This window comes from Orbicella faveolata, unplaced genomic scaffold, assembly GCF_042242905.1.
Source record: "Orbicella faveolata isolate gen_17 unplaced genomic scaffold, um_ofav_v1 contig_14, whole genome shotgun sequence".
Classification (NCBI taxonomy): Eukaryota; Metazoa; Cnidaria; class Anthozoa; order Scleractinia; family Merulinidae; genus Orbicella; species Orbicella faveolata.
Genome location: NW_028301541.1, coordinates 21,373,295 through 21,392,500, shown reverse-complemented (window position 1 = coordinate 21,392,500; position 19,206 = coordinate 21,373,295). Strand labels below are relative to the sequence as shown.

At 38.7% G+C, this 19,206-nt stretch overlaps 1 protein-coding gene across 5 annotated transcripts in view; it reads right to left on the bottom strand.

Annotated features, from left to right (window-relative positions):
- Nucleotides 1-18,445, bottom strand: part of LOC110062178 (uncharacterized) — a 19,242-nt gene extending 797 nt beyond the window's left edge. The window contains exons 1-16 of one of the 5 annotated variants that reach the window (XM_089287055.1): nucleotides 18,374-18,445; nucleotides 15,902-16,215; nucleotides 13,022-13,151; nucleotides 12,864-12,905; nucleotides 12,232-12,709; nucleotides 11,463-12,070; nucleotides 10,869-10,923; nucleotides 10,243-10,280; nucleotides 9,212-9,242; nucleotides 9,082-9,119; nucleotides 7,668-7,806; nucleotides 5,677-5,910; nucleotides 4,386-4,550; nucleotides 2,844-3,119; nucleotides 1,482-1,758; nucleotides 1-28 (exon numbers count right to left, since the gene is read on the bottom strand). The exon at nucleotides 1-28 is cut by the window's left edge and continues 797 nt beyond it. In XM_089287055.1, the coding sequence (XP_089143181.1) occupies nucleotides 1,526-1,758; nucleotides 2,844-3,119; nucleotides 4,386-4,550; nucleotides 5,677-5,910; nucleotides 7,668-7,806; nucleotides 9,082-9,119; nucleotides 9,212-9,242; nucleotides 10,243-10,280; nucleotides 10,869-10,923; nucleotides 11,463-12,070; nucleotides 12,232-12,709; nucleotides 12,864-12,905; nucleotides 13,022-13,151; nucleotides 15,902-16,203 (2,769 nt within the window). In that variant the 5' untranslated portion in view covers nucleotides 16,204-16,215; nucleotides 18,374-18,445 and the 3' untranslated portion in view covers nucleotides 1-28; nucleotides 1,482-1,525. The remainder of the gene's footprint in view (nucleotides 29-1,481; nucleotides 1,759-2,843; nucleotides 3,120-4,385; nucleotides 4,551-5,676; nucleotides 5,911-7,667; nucleotides 7,807-9,081; nucleotides 9,120-9,211; nucleotides 9,243-10,242; nucleotides 10,281-10,868; nucleotides 10,924-11,462; nucleotides 12,071-12,231; nucleotides 12,710-12,863; nucleotides 12,906-13,021; nucleotides 13,152-15,901; nucleotides 16,216-18,373) is intronic. The other 4 variants (XM_089287057.1, XM_089287056.1, XM_089287058.1 and 1 more) reach the window with 4 other exon arrangements.
- Nucleotides 18,446-19,206: the final 761 nt, after the last annotated feature.

Genomic DNA, 19,206 nt, shown 5'->3' with positions numbered 1-19,206 from the left:
TGTAGTTGCTGGAGATAAACCAGTCCGTCTGAAGAAGAGAGACAACAATGTGTAAGAAATTATATTTCTCTTCCGCTCTTTAAGCCACCGTAAATCGTCGCGTGCACAATCCTCCATTGGAAACAAGATGGCGACTGGCACATTTACCCATAGTTCTTAGCGAACAAAAACCTTAACAACGCTCATGGAAAAGTATAGCAAAGTTCTAAAATCTTCAAATCAAGCATACACTGTGTCGTTAGCACAGGGACAAATATTGCAAAAATATGGCTTTCCTTGTTTCTAATGGGCTGAGTAAGGTTCGCATGGTATTGCGGTAAAATGTACAGCCGCCATCATTTTTCCTACGGAGATTTATGAATAAGCATTCTATATAAAAATACGTCAAAAATAACTCACCTGTACCCAGACCTCCTCACCCCAGAATGAAACCTAACCATAAACTACCTTGCGGTGCTTAATTTTTGCGGGAGTTTAATTTTGCGAAACGGCGATTTTTTTTTTTTTTTTTTTTTCATTATTATTTTGCGGGAACTAATTTTTGCGATTGTAAAAGCTAGCAGTAAGTAAAATTGTAATTATTGTAACACAAAAGGCACTTTGCAGGTAGGCCATCATGTAACCTACTTTTCGTAAAATTATGGGCTATGACTTAAGGAGGGCCAGAAATGGAAAAAGCATGTCGAAAATATCAAAATGGCAAAGTTTAAGCCTGGTATTAAAGAATGAGATTTTATGATGGTTTGAATTTTTTGAAAATTACGAAGATTTGTATGGAAAACGTTGTTGGAAGCAAGACCTTGCTCTCTAGCAACATTTTCCATAGAAATCCTCAAAATTTCCCGAAAATTCAGTGTCGTATAAACTTACTCTTTAACGCCTAGGGCCTCAAACTTGGCAAGTTTGCTATTTTTGATACGTTCTTTCCATTCCTGGCATGCTTTAAAGCCCATAATGTAATTTATTTAAGTAGAATTCTACTAGCATACTAATCCAAATGCTGTAATCTGATTGGCCGAGCCACTGCACACTATCAGCCATTAGTGTGCAGTTGCTTGGTGTGGTCGACAAAATTGGAACGTTTCCTCGTTTCTCTGAAGTTTTGAAAGAACATTTAGAGAAATGGTAATAAAATTCCTGAGGAGACTAAAACGAGGGCATTTACGGTTTCTTGAATTAAAAAAGCTCCAAATATTTGAAAGAAACTGATAAGCGCGCGCACACAACTGCAAATGTCAAATTGACAATTCAGTCCGCACGAATTCTCTAAAGCATGAAGTTTAATACCAAAGAATAGAATTCTACTAAAACAACTAGATTATTCGCTGTCCATTTCTATGACGCAATGGTTGATTCGGCCTTCGGCCTCATCAACTGTCACCTCATAGAAATCTCGAGATCATAATCTAATTGTTAATTAGCGAATATTTTGCATGCCACATGACCCCAGCTGCAAAGCGCCCATTCCCAACATAACGCACCTAGACTAAATGAATGAATTTCTTCGTATTTTTTTCTTTTTTTGTTACAGTGGATTTCCAGGAGAATCGTCATCTTCATCCCCGCTTCTTTCGTCAGCACGCCTGGTTTTATCAGCCACCGAATTTTGATCAAAATCAACGTTGTTCAACTGATTGTCAACAATATCCATATTTTCTGGATTATAAGCCCTTTCAGGGGTCTCGCCGTTAGATCGTGCAGTACTATTGTTATCACCCGCTGCGCCAGCCACTTTGTCCGAACTTTTCCTTGGTATAGCTGAAAAAAAAAAAAACGATTGCATGTTAACAGAAGTAATGCTGCTTATCGCCCGGGTGTAAAAACCATTGACGGACGCTACCTCCCCCCCGCCCCCCTTCCCTCGGGGAAGGACTCCCATATAAAAAGTACGGGGGGTGCTCGTCATACCTTTAAGGGTTTAAAAAAGCGGTTTTCCTACCTCTTAGGGTGTTCAGCCTCAAAATGTCTTCAGAGGTCCCACAAAGGTCCCACAAAGCAGCATCTTGGTACCTCTTAGGGGTTCTTTTCACAATTTCCGGCGAGCATCCCCCTCCTTTTTATACGGGGGTCCCCCTGGGAAGCTACGCTCTCCTCTTCAGAGGCTCGATGGGGTGTTCGTCATACACATCCGCTGGGCGAGGTAAGTGCAGGCGCAAATATTCGGAAGATTGTAAGCGGATTCTCTCCTCATGAAAACAACCCCTTTTGAGCCTCTGTGGAAAGAAGAGCTTACGCCATACGGATCATTGTTTAACAACGCCAGTAGTGTATAATCCGTATAATCTGTCACTAAATCAATTAGCCTATCTGCAGTAATGCCAGCCCCGGGGGTATTCCCAGAAAAAATTGGGTGGAGGTGTGCGGACAGTGCGGCCCGCTTTCCAAAACCCTTACTCTATTCAAGACCAAAATCTGTGATTTTCCCTAACCTTTCTATGATCTGAGCAAAAATTTCATACACTATTTGAGACCTGCCCATTAGATCAATACCCTGTTTCAGACCTGCCTTATAATTAGTTCTCTAGTTCAGAACAATGTTAAAGGCAATGTTTATATGATAACGAAGAAAAAGTAGCTTCTTCTAAAGAACATACCCAATGCAAGACTAGTGCACAAAAATCAAACGGTATTTTGGGACCAAAATGGCCAAAATCGATATCCTACTTCAGACCAAAACAGCCAAAAACCATACCATTCGGGCCACACATACCTGCATACCCCATATAAGGGATCCGGAGTACCCCCGCCCCTCCCCCACGGGAGTGGCGGGAAGTGTTTATCAAACACCTTAGGGAATGACAGAGACTAAAGGCTAATTTGAGGCATCATATCAAGCACCTTACCTGAAGGCTCTATCTCGCTAATACTTGCCCCACTTTCCTGGGCATTAAACGAGAAAGGTGTTAAGTTACTGAGGTCATGACTGTTGGAAAAACGCTCGCCGAAGATTAAGATATGTACTTGAATGTCCACCTCCTGTCTATCAGTTCTATGAAGAAATCTCCAGACAGATTCCCCCGATGGGGGTCCACAAGGTTGTTCTATGTCCCCTCTGTGGCCATTTGGCTCGATGATATCATCATAGGAAAACAGTTTTGAATTCGGATTCCAACCTGCAACTTTGTAAAAGAAATAATATTATCAGGATACAGGATCCATGTAATATAATAACCTAGTAAATGGACTAGCTCCCCAACAGCCTTTCCGTAGCTCAGTGGTTAGAGCGCCCGAACGGTATCCGAGAGGTCTGGGTTCCAATCCGTTTGAGGGCTCTTGAACTCGTCGTCTTTTGAAATTTCTCTCCGCTAAAAAGTCAGTGACAGAGGTGGTGGCCAAATGATTGACGTACTCCAGGAATCCGGATCGATCTGTCCAGGTTCGAGTCGAGCCCTACAGGGGTTGTTAAATAGAGAGCTTAAAGGGGCTCAGTCAAGGTATTTTGAGTTATTTTGGCCACATACAAAATTATCTCTAAACGGTAGAAAACCTGAAAATAACGGTTTAATAAGATAGAAAAACACCAGAGAGATAATGATAAACCATAAAGGAAAAAGGATGGCCAAGGATGGAGAAGATTGACACGGATTACAAACAACGAATTTGAAAAATTCAATATGCGCAAACCGTGACGTAGCTCCTTTAAGAAATGACAACGGCGACCCCAAGGACAACGCCTAGTAAAAAAATGAATTTATATTTTACCTTCAAATTTCGCAATGGTCTAGATCTGTTTAGTTCGCCTATCGGTCTCAGGACTTGCTCAAGCTAAATATGTAACGCCATCGTTCAATTCCAAATGAAAAAAACGAAAAACTAGCCGCCATCGTTCGCGTTCTCCAAAACATGCCGAACTTAGTCATTTCACGTTGTTGTTGTGTAGAGGACGGCAAAGAAATGTACAAAGATTTATAACGCACGTGCACAGCCATTGTTCTGCTCATTAAACCTTTTGTTTGGTGGCGTTTTCGTTGCCGTTGCCGTCGTGGTTTGCTTAAGCTCTCTATTACGCTGTGCGGCAGGGGTGGGTGTGTTCATGCTGGCGAGAGGAAGATTCGATCAGATTCAGTTCATGTAAGTAATGATGAAAGTCGTTACTTTCGAAACGCTTCTTACAATAAATAATAAAGCAGTGTTCACACTTGGTGCCCAACCACTTGTACCTGGGCACCGGCACAAAATAATGTTGCGTCCAGACACCGGCTACAGCAAGTAACCAAATACCATTTAGGTCGAGACCTTGTACCCCGGCACGGGCAGTGTTCCCGAATTCTGGTGTGAGTACTTGGAAAAAGGTGTGTTCACATTAGCGCCCAGCAAGAATTGTACTCAGCCACTGTGCTCAGGCAGCAAGCGTGAACAGTGTTAAGGGTACCATGCTCCCATACCTTTGCTACATGGCACCTCTCCATCGTCCGATCTTTCATCGTCCGCGTCGTAATCACTTCCTTCGTAAACAGTTTTTTTCATGTCCTCTGAATATTCTCCATCGTCCGATGCTTCATCGTCCGTTTTGTAACCACTTGTAACAAAATCTCTTTTTCTCTTGTCCTCTGGATATAAAGAAGAAATGGATAATTAATCTAAAATAAAAATGGATTAATGTGTGAAGGGTAAAACCTTCATATTAAAAATATGGTGAAATATGGTAATAGAGATGTAGGGAACTTTTCCGTTTATCGCAAACATCGATTTTGTAATTCAAATTTTCCAACCATAAAATATAATATATTAGTTTCACAAACCAGAATAATTGAGGCGGTATGCTTCTGCACAAGCTGATAGAGTGTTTTCACATGACGTCACGGAAACCATAATGGTATCCCAAACCAATCCTGTGGGAATTGAACTCTTTTCTTGACTAAACACTTTTCTTGTTGTTCCAATAAATTTGCATGGCTGCTGATCACGTGTGTGAAAACGGTCTATAGCCCTCTGATTGACACATTCATACCAATAGGTGACGTAACCAATATTATAGGTCGTTTACAACTGACGTCATCGCCGCCATATGGGATGACTTTTCATAAAAGAATTTTAGTTATTATATGGCTGTCTCAAAAGGACTGGGAACTACCGAATTCACGAATTTGATTGGCGGAAGTCAATATTGACGGCGGTCTAGATTCTTCCCATCTAGACCGGTTACATTTTGCATTGAAAATGTTGCAAACTAAACTAAAAAATATAGACTATTTTCTTCATAAAATTTTTATGGAACTGCCTAAAAGCCTGATTAGAAAAAAGAGTAAAGAGGATGAGCAAACTTTGGCAGATTTAAGTTCAGCTCATCGCCGTTCGCAAAATGTCAGCTAGTACAAACCAGTTTCATTAAACGAATTGAAATTTTCTTGTCGTATCATAAACATTTTATTAACCGAGCTTAGTCGGTCTGCATGGGAGAATCTTGACCTCGGTCGTGTTTACAGACCTTAATTCGTTCGGTCACGACCTCCGTCAAGATTCTCCCATAAAGACCGACTAAGCTCGGTTAATAAGAGCTCGAGCTTTGTTTCTCTAATCCAGCATGACCGCTAGGTTCGTTATTATTTGAATCTCTCGCGAATGGTTGCAAACCACCTATTGCTGTATGCATTCAAAAGTTGCTTTCAAAAAAGTATTCAATGACTTTAAAAATAATTAAAATAAACCAAGCGCTTCGCTGAAAAGCGCACATACCTGGTATTTTAAAGCCCGGAATAGCTGGCGATGGCTGCCGCTTTTCAGGTTTTCTTAGTGCACTCCGCAGTTCCTGAGCCATAAGATGGAAAAACCTACGGTGTAGTTCCTGATCGTGCTCTAGCCTCTTCAATATGTGGTCGACCGTGTCTATGTACTCAAATAAAGTTTGTCCCAGATAACTCCCTGTTGAGGATACCACTTCGACAGTAACAACACCGGGTGAGGGGTAAGCTAAAGGAAGGAATGAGGACATGTTCATTTTATTCGACAAACGAAGACACAAAACAAGATTGAAATAGGAGCCGCGTTTTCTACACTTCTTAAGAGTTCTCTCATAATTTTTTGCCCTTTAGTTTTGACTTCAGGTAACCTCAAACTATAGAAAATCGGTTGAGCGGTTTTCAATTGAGTTTCGAAAAGTAATTGGTTTTGCATTACTTCGCTACACTATTGGCTCAAGAAACTGCGTCCCTTTTTCATCCAATCAGCAGTAAAGATCAGTAAACCCCTCGCTTACACAAGTTTCCCCGCGTTTCGCGTCCGTTTCGTGTCAGCTGTAGTACATGTATTTACTCCGTGTTTTGATTGGTTCACTGTATTGTTTGTGTTCTTTGTGATTGGCTTGAGTGATAATATTGGTTTTGCGACACTCAATTGAAAACTGTGCTAAAACCTCGATTGACTTTTATTTCTACACCAACACTAACCGGAAACAAGCGTTATTTTGCAGAATCCCAGGAAATCTTCTCGCGTTTAATTATATACTTACGCATTCTCTTTCAAATGGTTCAGCTAAAACGTTCAAAGAACATGAAAATAAACAAGTACAAAAACACCCAGCCGCTTTTTCTAAGTTTCTGCAGAGTCACTTTGTGTAGTCACTTAGAGCCGCATTTTTTATAACTGACAATTCAAATGCATTGGAACATCTTTTTATTGGAAGTAAAAGTGACTAAGTTCATCGTTTGAAACATTTTATCTCGCAGAATGTGGAAGTATTGCATTGTCTAAGCCAGATTATCATCAACCTTCAGCAGACAATTCTAGTACTACAGAAGAACCCCGCTTTACGGTCACCTCGTTAATATGGTAACTTCGTCAGTTACGGCCACTTTTTTTTGTCCTCGCGAAACCCCTATACCTTTTCTCATAAGAAAATCCCGTTACTCCGGACAACGACACTTCTCGAAATCTCAGCCTGTATAAAACTTTATAATTTTATCCTGTTAATACAGCCACTCCAACCAGTTATGTTCATTTTTCCATTGCTCATATTGTATGTACTGATTGCAGTTTCAACTTTTAAGAAAAAAATTACGCTTGCACTTCCAATGCTTATTAAAGAACAGTTGAAACGTGAAAGGTGAATTGATCAACATGACACGAGCGTGGGACAAATAAAACATGTGAGTCCCCGACGGGAATCGAACCCATGACCTCCCAAACACCGGGCGGGCACTCCATCCACTGAGCTACGAGAACTGATGGAGAGCAAAGCCATTTAACTGAGGTCATATGTGACAGGCGTCCTGCATACTGCGATGATCATTCTTCACTTTCATCTACAATCGCAGTTCAAATATGAATTATTTCATATATACTTCACGTCATTTCACTCCTCACGGGAAGATCTGAACTCAATCAATTGACCTCGCTCCCAATGTGTGGCTTCATAGCTCAGTTGGTAGAGCATCGCACCGGTATCGCGGAGGTCACGGGTTCGAATCCTGTTGAAGCCTTGATTTTTCCAGGCTTTTTCTTTCCAATTGCTTAAATTGGAAATTTACTGCGATGATCATTCTTCACTTTCATCTACAACCGCAGTTCAAATATGGATTATTTCATATATACTTCACGTCAGAATCAGCACTGTCGACGTCATCGTGAGTAGGGACAAGTGAATAAAGATGGTGAATTTTATGCTCAAAAGATGGTACATTACACGAGGAATGATTGAAAATATGAACAATGGAAGAAAAAAACCTTACCTGGAATCGTTCCCTTTAGATTGACTTGATTTACTTTTGTCAAGACAACCGGAGCACTGGATCCAAATTTAGCATAGTAGCCTTCATCTGTGTCACCAGGGAGGTGCTTGTTCAGAATCAGGACGAACATATTTCCCCCCTGAAAGGTAAAGATCATCTTGTTCTTCAACAATTACTTATTGACCGAGAGTGAGGTCTTTACGGGAAAATCTCGGACCAAGACCATGCCGTATTGCCGTATAATACGGCAAGATCAAGGTTTGAGATTTTTCCGTTAAGAACGAACGTTCATAAGTTGTTTATTAGATGGTTTTTTAGTTTCTTTTTGCTAGCCCGTAGTCGGCCCGTGAGCATTACGGGAGAATAATGCCCTACCATTAGCCAATCAGAGCGCGCGTTACATCGGCTACAAGAACAAGCCCTATAATAATAGCTCTTCACATGCTTTATTTTAATTTCAAGAAATAGCAGATCACGTTATTGATGCCAAACCATGTCAAAGGACCACGTCTCATTACAAATATAACTTAAATAAAGCATGCGTAATGATTAGATAATTTACCATTCACTATTTGCCCATGACGACACGTAGAATTTTTAAAGGTTCGAGTCGTTTATTGCTAGAAATTGAATCAATGCCTCTTACGTACGAACAAAAGAGGGTTTCACTCGCTACAGAGAATTTTTTGGGATGCCCGTTTGACGTTTTGTTCACATTGCTTTATAAAGTAAACGGCAAAGGGAAAGGGTCAAATAGCATTCTAGTTAGCCATCGCCTCTGAAATACTGTACTTCCATAAACAATGACAATTATATGAGGTAGAGGGATTTAAGTATACCGTAACAGTATATATCTATATTGATAGAATGACGTGAAGGTTCACAAACAAGAACAAAAGTTCTGTAAAAACAAAACAGAATAATGAAATATCGCATTTCTGTGACAGCTTTTTGCCGGCAAACTTAAATTACCGATCTATAAAAACGTGGACAAAAAAACATGCATCCTTTTTGCAGTGTCCGTTTGATACAGGTTTCTAACAATAGAAATGACCATAAAAATCAAGTTTACAAGCTGTCCGCGTCCGCTTAATAGAGATGTCCGTTGAATGCAGGTATTTTTTACAGTAAATGTGGGAAAAGAAAAAATGGGACTTGCACTGCTGTCCGCTTAATAGAGGGTGTCCGCTTAATACAGGTTTGACTGTATATCTTTTGTACTTGGTAACCTCTTGCGCGCATCCATAAACTAACAGTGCATGCGGCACTCTACAGCATTTGATAATTAATACGTGTCACGCCATATTAAACCAGTATCATGGCATGTCACACTTATGTCACGCAATGTACAGGATCCTCACATTTCAGGTTTCAGCTAAAAAACATATTCAACCAAACGAAAGAAAGGCTTTACCATGACTGAACTTTCCTTTGGGCAGATCTCCTCAATAACTGTAAACATATGCAGCAAAACATAAGTTAAAAGAGACAACACAAAAATCAAAGCTTGCCAATACAAAACACAACAAAATCAATCCACTTACTTGGTTTCTTCTCTTTAAATGCTGACATGATCTGTAGATATAACAAAGATAACATAACTTACAGGGATGTTAAACTCAATATTCTGGTTACAAATATATCATTTTGAGATGTGCCAAAACAAAACAAACTAATTGCACGAAAGAAAACTGCTGGAGGCGAACTCCCATATAATTACTACCACATGTACTCGTACTACCACATGTACTCGTTTTTCCCGAGAACGATACGAGAGTGGAACAGCCTGGCCAATGAAACAGTAAATGCACCAAACTTGACGGCCTTCAAGAAAAGCCTGCTGCCTGACCAAGGCCAAACCAAACAATGTTGACTTTGACTTTATTATTATTATTATTATCATTATTTCTATTATTATTATTATTATTTAGTTTTTATTATAGCATTTTAGCCTTATTTCAATTTGTAATTTTTTTTTATTTATATGCTCACTAGAATCTTCAGAATTGAAGGAGGTGAGTCGTCCAGGAAGAAGAAGAAGAAGAAGAAGAAAAAGGACGGTTGTGCTTGTTGTACCTTTTAGGGGTTAAAAAGGGGATTTTGGTACCTTTCAGGGTGTTCAGCCTCAAAAGGTGCATAGAAGGAGCTTTTGTGTTATCTTTTAAGGTGCTGAGCCGAAAACACTATGACAAGGAGAGGATGCAGTGGCTCGGATATAGGGGAGGGGCCCAAGGGGCCTGCCCCCCCCCCCCCCTCTTATTTTGGGTAGAAAACAAAAAAATCACAGATGAAAGAAAAGCCGACAGGGCAAGCAAACCCTCCCCCCCCCCCCCCCCACCCCAACCTTAGCTCAAGGTCCGGATCCGCCACTGGAATGTGTTGTCTTAGAATAATATTGGTACCTCTTAAGGATGAAAAAAATTTCAAGCCGTGCCCACAAACAGGATCTTGGTACCTCTTAGGGTTTTTTTTCAAAATTTCTGACGAGCATTCCTGTCCTTTAGGAGGTATATACACTACTTGCAACAATGTCAACAGTAATTATGGTTAAGCTTGATTCCTTAGCTACACTAACCGCAATGGCATCACACAGAAGAGGGAGTCTATTGCCTATTAATAAAAGAATAATAATAAGATTAATAATAAGATTACATATATAGCGCTAAAATTATAAAATATTCTAAAGCACTTTACAATGTAAGATTAAGATTACGGTAAAAATATAAGAAAAATGTATTTAAAAATAATACAATTTAAAAAACATATTATAAGACTATGGCATGCTCTACACTAATTTAAAAAACTAAGTTTTTAATTTTGATTCAGAACTTTGTCCTAGAGAAGAGGTCCAGAGTGTGCAAAGGCGCGATCACCAAATGTCATGCGTTTGGTTCTGGGAATAGTGAGGAGGATATGGTCTTGGGAGCGCAGGCGATAAGTTGCGTTCGTCTTTATGTGTAAGAATCAATCAATCAATCATTCAATCAATCTATAATAATGTTGACCCAAAGGTTTCTTTTCCAAGATACTCTATCAATAGAAAGCAACACAGATCATTGGTCCCATCTATTCTCGACTCCAACTTTTTGTATTAATTGGATACCTGCAATTGCACATCTACACCATTTGAACACCAATTGCATTGTAGGGACACTTAAAGTGCTAAACATTAACTGATCTCAGCGATGCAGAAGCACACACCTCCAATATTGTCTGCCGTTTCAATTCCTGAGTCTGTTGGATCTGATCCCAGCGACTACAACATGAAAATGTTACATTATTAAGCAATTGACACTTATTAAGTTCCACATTAATTTCACTTGCACACTCAAGGCCCAGGGGGAAACTCCCATGTAAAAAGGATGGGGGTGCTTGTCAGAAATTTTGAAAAGAACCTCTTGGCAGTACCAAGATCCTGTTTTGTGGGCGTGGCATGAATTCTTTTCACCCCTAAGAGGTACCAGGTTAGGTCACCCCTAACCTGCTCTGTGGTGGGATGGGCAACCTTTGCCATGTAAAAATGTAGATGTAGATGTACCAATTCTAAAATGATACATTAACTGACACTTACATTTTTCAGCTCAAGCTCCTGCTGTGGACCTTTTTAGGCTGAACACCCTCAAATGCATTTTTTAACCCCTAAAAGGCAGGACAAGCACCCTAATCCTTTTTATAAGGAAGGTTCCCCCCCCCCCCAAAAAAAAATAGATTCATAACTCTCCATGTACTGCACCTCATACAGTCATGCCCCCATATGCTACAAGTGTTGATGACTCAAATCATTAACAGGAATACCTCATAATCAGATGACACTCCTGAACTGTGATGATGTCTGCCTTCATCTGCAGAATTTAAACCTGCTCCTTTTTCCATAGCCTGAGATGTATTTGTTTTCTCATGGTGAGACTGGCTTGACTGATCAGGAGATTTGAATCTAGCACCCTCCTGTGCCAATGTTTTCTCCAAGTACTCAACTGGATAACTTTTCTCACTTTGTTGCAGCGTTGCTCTAGGAGGGGCTAATGCTTGCTGAAATGTTTCTGTGGCTTCAGTTTGAGTGTCCTGATCCCTCATCCCAGTGGATTTCTCTGCCGCAATGCCTTGTTTTTGAAACTGCTGAGCTGTTGCACTTGAGATATTCAAGCTGTTCATTTGAGGTGTTAGCCTTTGAGGTACTATCATGTTCATTTGAGGTACCATCGGTAAGCCAGCATGCCATGCACCCTGGCCCTTAGCAACATGAAAAACTGTCTTCTCCAAACTCTGGTGGTCAGAAGCAGTGGAGATGGCCTTACCACCAACAAGTCCAGGATGACCCACCATGGATGCTGAGGAGACAGCATTATTGGCTATCACCCCCGGCTGAGCTACAGCAATACCTCCTCCAGGAACGATGATGGCACCTGGATGGGAAAAGAAGGTATCAATAATTGACACACTGTTTAGTTCATGTTTGCCTAAATATACATTAATTATCAATAACATAAAAATTGTCACCATAAGGATGTGACCTAAAATTGGGCTTCAATTTATTAAAGGGTTTGAATAGACAACACAGTCTTACCCATTGGAAGGGACTGTGGCAATGATGGTGTTGCCATGGTAACCACATCTCTAGCATTAGTCATGCTGTGAATTGTTGATACACTTGCATGATGCACTGATGGTAACATACCACGTTGAGAAGCCACCAAAACAAAGCCTTGCGGAGGTGGAAATTTATCCATAGTTTCATGCCGCATAAATTGCCCTTCAGTTGGTTGTAATTTATCACTATTTTTTCCCTCAGTTCTTGGTGCCAGTCCTGATTCCACTACTGGATACCTGGTTAGTTCTTTCAGGGGATTGCTAGGTACAGCTTGCTTTTCTAATCCCGTTTGAGGAGCATGATGAACAGAATGTCTCCCGTGCATTTCTACTTGTGTAGTGTCACTTATTGACTGTGCAGATAGTTCTTCTGGGTCAACAGAATCATTATCTAACCCTAACAACTGTGACAGTTCTGACTCCGTGGGGGAACATTCACTTTGTTGATGATTTTCCTAAAATTAAGAAAGTTGCCAATAATTTCATTTCATTATCCATAAATTTCCATCTTTAGTTAGTAAATTTGGTAAATTAAAGCATTTTTCAATAAGTATGTTTCAAGGGGCAATACCTTCTCTATTAAAATATAGTTTACAGAGCTGAATTTACCTTTGACATCCAGGGGGAACATTCACTTTGTTGATGATTTTCCTAAAATTAAGAAAGGTGCCCATAATGTCATTTCATTGTCCATAAATTTCCATCTTTAGTTAGTAAATTTAGTAAACTAAAGCATTTCTCAATAAGTATGTTTCAAAGAGCAATACCTTCTCTATTAAAATATAAAGAGCTGAGTTGCCTTTTATCTTCCTTCTTATGGAACGACCATCCCAGATACCACGCTCACCATGAAACTCCAATCTTGTTCGATTATCACTTGCCGCAGCACAGCAGAATCTGTAATAATAAATGAATTGCTTTCTCAGGTAAAATCTGCATTTAGCTGAGTGTCTCATACCACTAAGAGCATATCCCAGTTTCTGTAGCAAGAAAGCAATCAACAATTTAACAATCTCCCTAGATGGATGCTAGTTCTCTGTAGAGTTCCTTGATAGCATTGAATTTGCTGGTACCCATTTATACACCATGTTGGAGAACGGCAATAGGAGTCTTGCCCAAGAACACAATTCAATGACCCAGCTGAAAAGGCTTGAAAACCCAACTACTGAATCCAGAGCCCAGCGTGCAACAGGCATAGGCGAACGAGGGGGGGGGGGGGGGGGGGAATACGGAAATTATGTGATTTTTTGGGCAAAACACTAATGATTCAGGCAACAACACTTAAGAGAAAACATTACAAAAATAATGCTGTTTGCACGATCTCCAAAACTTGTAAATAAAGTTTCCAGTTAGTTACGTAACTTTTTTTAGAATTTTTTCTTTTAAATAAGTTTTAGATTTTACTCCGATTGAGACTGTTGATAGAGTATGATTGCTTGATTATGTAGATGTAAGCTTTGAATATAACTATTTTTCTGATTATAGCAGTTTCATTAGGTGTGGTAATTATGAACATTTTTGTTTTTCATGCAATTTGTGTCTGTTTGCATCCTGATTTCAACAATATCACCTCCGGGTATTGTGTAAATTTTTCAGACAAGAAAGTCACTACTCCCCCAAGGTCTAAAGGTGCCCATACGCCTATGACAACACATTTAATTATCATTATTATTATTATTATTATTATTATCATTATTATCATTATTATCATTATTATCATTATTATCATTATTATCATTATTATCATTATTATCATTATTATCATTATTATCATTATTATCATTATTATCATTATTATCATTATTATCATTATTATCATTATTATCATTATTATCATTATTATCATTATTATCATTATTATCATTATTATCATTATTATCATTATTATCATTATTATCATTATTATCATTATTATCATTATTATCATTATTATCATTATTATCATTATTATCATTATTATCATTATTATCATTATTATCATTATTATCATTATTATCATTATTATCATTATTATCATTATTATCATTATTATCATTATTATCATTATTATCATTATTATCATTATTATCATTATTATCATTATTATCATTATTATCATTATTATCATTATTATCATTATTATCATTATTATCATTATTATCATTATTATCATTATTATCATTATTATCATTATTATCATTATTATCATTATTATCATTATTATCATTATTATCATTATTATCATTATCATCATTATCATCTTTAATATTATTATTAGGTGCATTGAGAAATTCAAAATTTGGTGTTTCTAAGGGACATGGGGCAGGACATGGTAACATCAGCAGCCCAAAGCTAGGAGCGTGCAACTACCCGATATTCCTGTCATGACATTTTCACAGACCAATCTATTTTTAGTTTGAATTTACCATGAATTCAGACCCCTGCAGCAACCTCAGTAACCAATCACAAGCACAGACTTAATTTTTAACTGATGTCATCATTTCACCACAAGATTAAAGAGAAAAACAGCTTTTTTTTCGTACCGATTCGTAATCATGTAAACTGGAACTGACTATTTCGTGGGAAATGAAGCCTAAAAATAGAATGGTCTGTAAAAATGCTGTGACATAGGCTTAGTATGGGAGTTGCACGCTCCTAGTAATGGGCTCCTGGTAACACAAGGTTCCTGTTGTGTTATCAATGAAGAGTTACAGGGAATACCCATACCTTCTTCAAGGAAAGTCACTGGATATTTTGAGGGGAAGGGGGTTTCAAAAGCCAAAGCTAAAATTTCCAAATGGATGCAGAGCAGGAAAAAAATCTAGTTGCCTAATGGGCCGGCTAGTACATTTCAGTTTTCAGATGCCCCCACTAAAATATTACTTGCCAAAAAGTTGTGCAATTTCCATGCCTTATCAACTACATCATTTACTGTACTAGGTACTATGAATACATGAGCTTACTGGGACTAAACTAGGTGAAAGATACTGGGCAGTGATAAAAATGGCTCGCCAGAAACAGGGTAACTACTGGTATTTCAGTACCAGTAGTTACACGGTGTCTGTGTGACTGTCCAGAAATTGGGGTAAAGGTGGAAGAATGTGGGTTTGCAGTTGGGATCTAGGGGAGGGGCCCAAGGGGCCTGGGTGCCCCCCCTTATTTTGGGTGAGAAAAGAAGAAATGACTGAAGGAAGAAAAGCCGGCAGGGCGAATAAAACAAAACCGCCCCCCCCCCCCCCCCCCGTTAGCTCAAAGTCCGGATCTGCCACTGGTTTGATCTTGTTCTTTATCATCATCTGCCACTGCGTTATGCTGCCTTTGAAGTGTTGGACTTGTAAAAGTGCATGTGCTTTCAACTAATTGTTTTGCTCATCTTGCAGCCTTAAGTTTTGAAATTGTTTTTGATTGGAAATTATCACTAACGAGGGTACTGAGGCTAATTGCACTTGCCCACTGGACCACCAAATGTCCATTTTCACTTGCCCAAGAGCAAAATTTTCTGGGTTTTTTTCTGCCCTGGGATGGGGGATGGGAGAGTGATTCCAGTCAAGAAATCTTTCATGAGAGGGGTATTTAGGGGTCCAGGATTGTGGATCACAGATGTAATGACTGCAGGAACACTATTATAACTGTAAATTATACACCTTAGACAAAATACAACAATTTACCTTTCATGTTTAAGAATGGGAAAGTTTTCTATCAATGCCCTTTTAACATCCAGCTCTGACATCTCGGAAGAAATCTCTACATTTCTTTTAAATTGTCCTTTCAGTGGCTTTTTAAGTTGTGCCATTTCAATGGTATTTGGCATTAACACTGAAGACTTTCCTATTGTAACATCATTGTGTCTCAAAACCACAACACTCTTTCCCATCACTGAGCCAGGCTTCATCCGTTTTGCTGAATTTGTATCTTTATTGTCGTCTTCGAATGACATTTGCAATCTTTTCTCCACAGATATTTGTGCCATTATTGATGTTATCTATAATAATAACAATAACAATGACAATGACAACGACAATGACAATAAAAATGATAATGATAATGATAATGATAAAATTTTATAATAATAATAATAATAATAATAATAATTGAAAATATTTATAAACGGTGACCACTTCAGTTACAAAACTGATATCAATGTGGGTCCTGTAAAATAAAACAAAGATGAAATGAATATATTAAAATAAATGAAAAGGGAAATCTAAAAATGCTTAAAATACCAAAACACAGTTCATACCCCAAGTGACTACCTAAGGGGAAAAACTGTTTTTTTTCCAGGGAAAATCTGACAGGGACACATTAAAGATGTTTTTGCTTTGTGTAATAGCTAATTCAGATTTTCATAAATTATCTGACATAAAGATTGTTTATTCCTACTTTGTTTTATGAGGGGAGACTAAAAAGAGGATTTGTCCTCTGTAGGGTTTTAGTCCATACATTTACCCATTGTGCAGTTCCAGAAAATATCCATCCCTCCACCACAGAAGGGATTTTGTCTAAGATTGTCCCACCCCTCTCAAAATTCCAATTAAGCTTACATTTCTTTAAATTTTTTGGTCTTACAGAACCCTAGTCTGTGAACACAAACATATTTCCGGCTGTCACTTGACTCCGCTGAAAAAATAGACAAGTGACAGCCAGAAATACATCTGCTTTTGCAGGCTAACAGAACCCCCCTCCCCCTCCCCCTTCCCCCTCCCCTCATCCCAAGGAAATTCCAGTCTTTTCTTTGTGGGGGAGTATGGATATTTTCTTGAACTGCACCATGGGGGGAGGGGTGTTTAAACAAAGTCTTAACAAAGAAAAACTTCCTGGCATGCTCTGTGCACATAGTAAAACATGTTACAAGCCTGTTCCACAAATTGCTTCACTTCAATAAATATACAGGCAAATAATCAAGACTTGATCAATAAATCTTTCTACTCCGGTCTCCCTTTGTACAAAATACATGTATCTCATAGCATCTTCCACTCTCCTACTATCCTAATGTGTAATTATAAGCATCCCATCGAGCAATCATAATCAAGTATAAAATTGTAAGCGTTCGTTTTATGGCATGCATTTTAATAAAGATGCACATTTATTGTAATAATTTTGCATGTAATTAGGACCAGATCGAGCGTCAAAACAATAAATACATCTATTTGCATGCAAGAGCTTGCAATACACCACGTTATTTACATGAGGTTGAATGATTTAGGCGTTCTAAAATGCGAACGGTACATTGTCAAACAGCACATTCCCTGCACAACATCGGGTTATTACAGAGGAAGAGCTTGAGACAAAATTGAAGGAATACCAAGCTGATAAATGGCGCTAATGGCGAAGTTAGCTTCCAGCTGTGACTTTTTCGGTAACTTGATAAAGGAGCGTGTTTTATCTCAACGTTTGACCGGCAGTGTAGTGATAGAAGTCTTATTTCCATCAAGTTATAAGCTTAACGATAAATTCACTAGAGTGGAGGCGTGAACTATCAATAGATTCAACGGATAAATTTTGGACATGACGTAGGGAGTTTATCTATTTCTAAGAAAAAGAAATGCGTCCACAGACTTTTCGCAGAACACCATTCTAACAAGGAAAGGTTTAATCGTTTTGAGGAGTACGGCGGTATTTGTGATTTTAGTTATACAGAGAGAAATGATAGAAATTTATGAATCAAACTACCTAAAGAAAACTTTAATCTAACGGAAGAACACTATGGCCCCAATCACTTCGGTCGCGAAACTCAGGAAAACCGAAAATTTAATATCGAAAGAGGAACCGCTGCGCGTGTACAAGACTGCCGTACGTGAATTCACAGAGAGCAGGAAGAAGCGTTTTTGAACATGTAACGCTCAAATAACATGATCATTATAAAGATAAGATGCTAAACTAAACGCGATCCCACGGCACCGGAAGTCAGTTAATTCTACGTGACCCTTTATATAAAGTATTGTAAATTCTCGGCCGAGTAAATGAGTGCTATTTATAACACTCAAGAATTCATGGTGCTTGTTGCTGCGTGTTACGCTGAATAGTGAAATAAAACCGAATTTCTTGAGTGGGACACGTGAAATTATTGTACTATAAAAAGGGATTATTCATTCTGAAGCATTTATTGTATGATAAGTAGAAGGAATGGGCATTTTTCCTACCTTTCTTTGTGAAATATCCTCTGCAGCCTTCTTAGTGATACGCGAAGTTAAAACAGTCACGTGAACATAACTTATAGCAGAGGGAGGCTGGGAATGAGTTTTAATTGATCGTTTTCACGTGACGTCATCACTTTCTAAAATCCAAAACGAAAGAGCCACCAAAGTTTTTGTCCTCATCAGGCACAAGAGGCGGTTTATTTATATCTGTTTACAATTTTACAGTTCAATAGCTTGCTTCGTTTGGAATCCAGAACATTTTGAATTTCAGGGTTATGGAGGTGCGTGACACAAGGCTATGATCGAGTTTGTCGAAAAATATATACTTATCCCATGATTTTGAGCCTTTTTGGAAGTTAAAGCATTAGGAAAAGTGCTTATGTAAATGCTTGTTTGATCAGTACTGATAATCAGTCGCCTAGATAGCCAAAGTAAGTTCCAGATGTTTACACTATTTTCCGGCCGCCATATTGGGGTACCACGGAGGTACACCAACATGGCGTTTTCATACTGGGGTCTGTAAATATCGGCGAAACATTTCGACGAATATCTGAAGTTTGGGGAAACGCACAGGCCTAAAACTTGGAGAAGTGGCTTATTTAGTTAACTTCTATAACATCATAATTTCATAGCTTTCTCCACTGAATGGTTTTCGATTCGTTTTTTGATAGCGTGACAGTGAAAACGGTCTATAGACTCTGTGATACATGCAAAGATAACGTCCATTCTTCCACGATCTCATTTTTCTCGTCGTCTCCAAGAAAGGTAAATAAAAGAGGCTCTTGTGTAAGGAACAGAGTTGGTGTTCAACCAGGCAGACCTAGAACTCTGTAGAC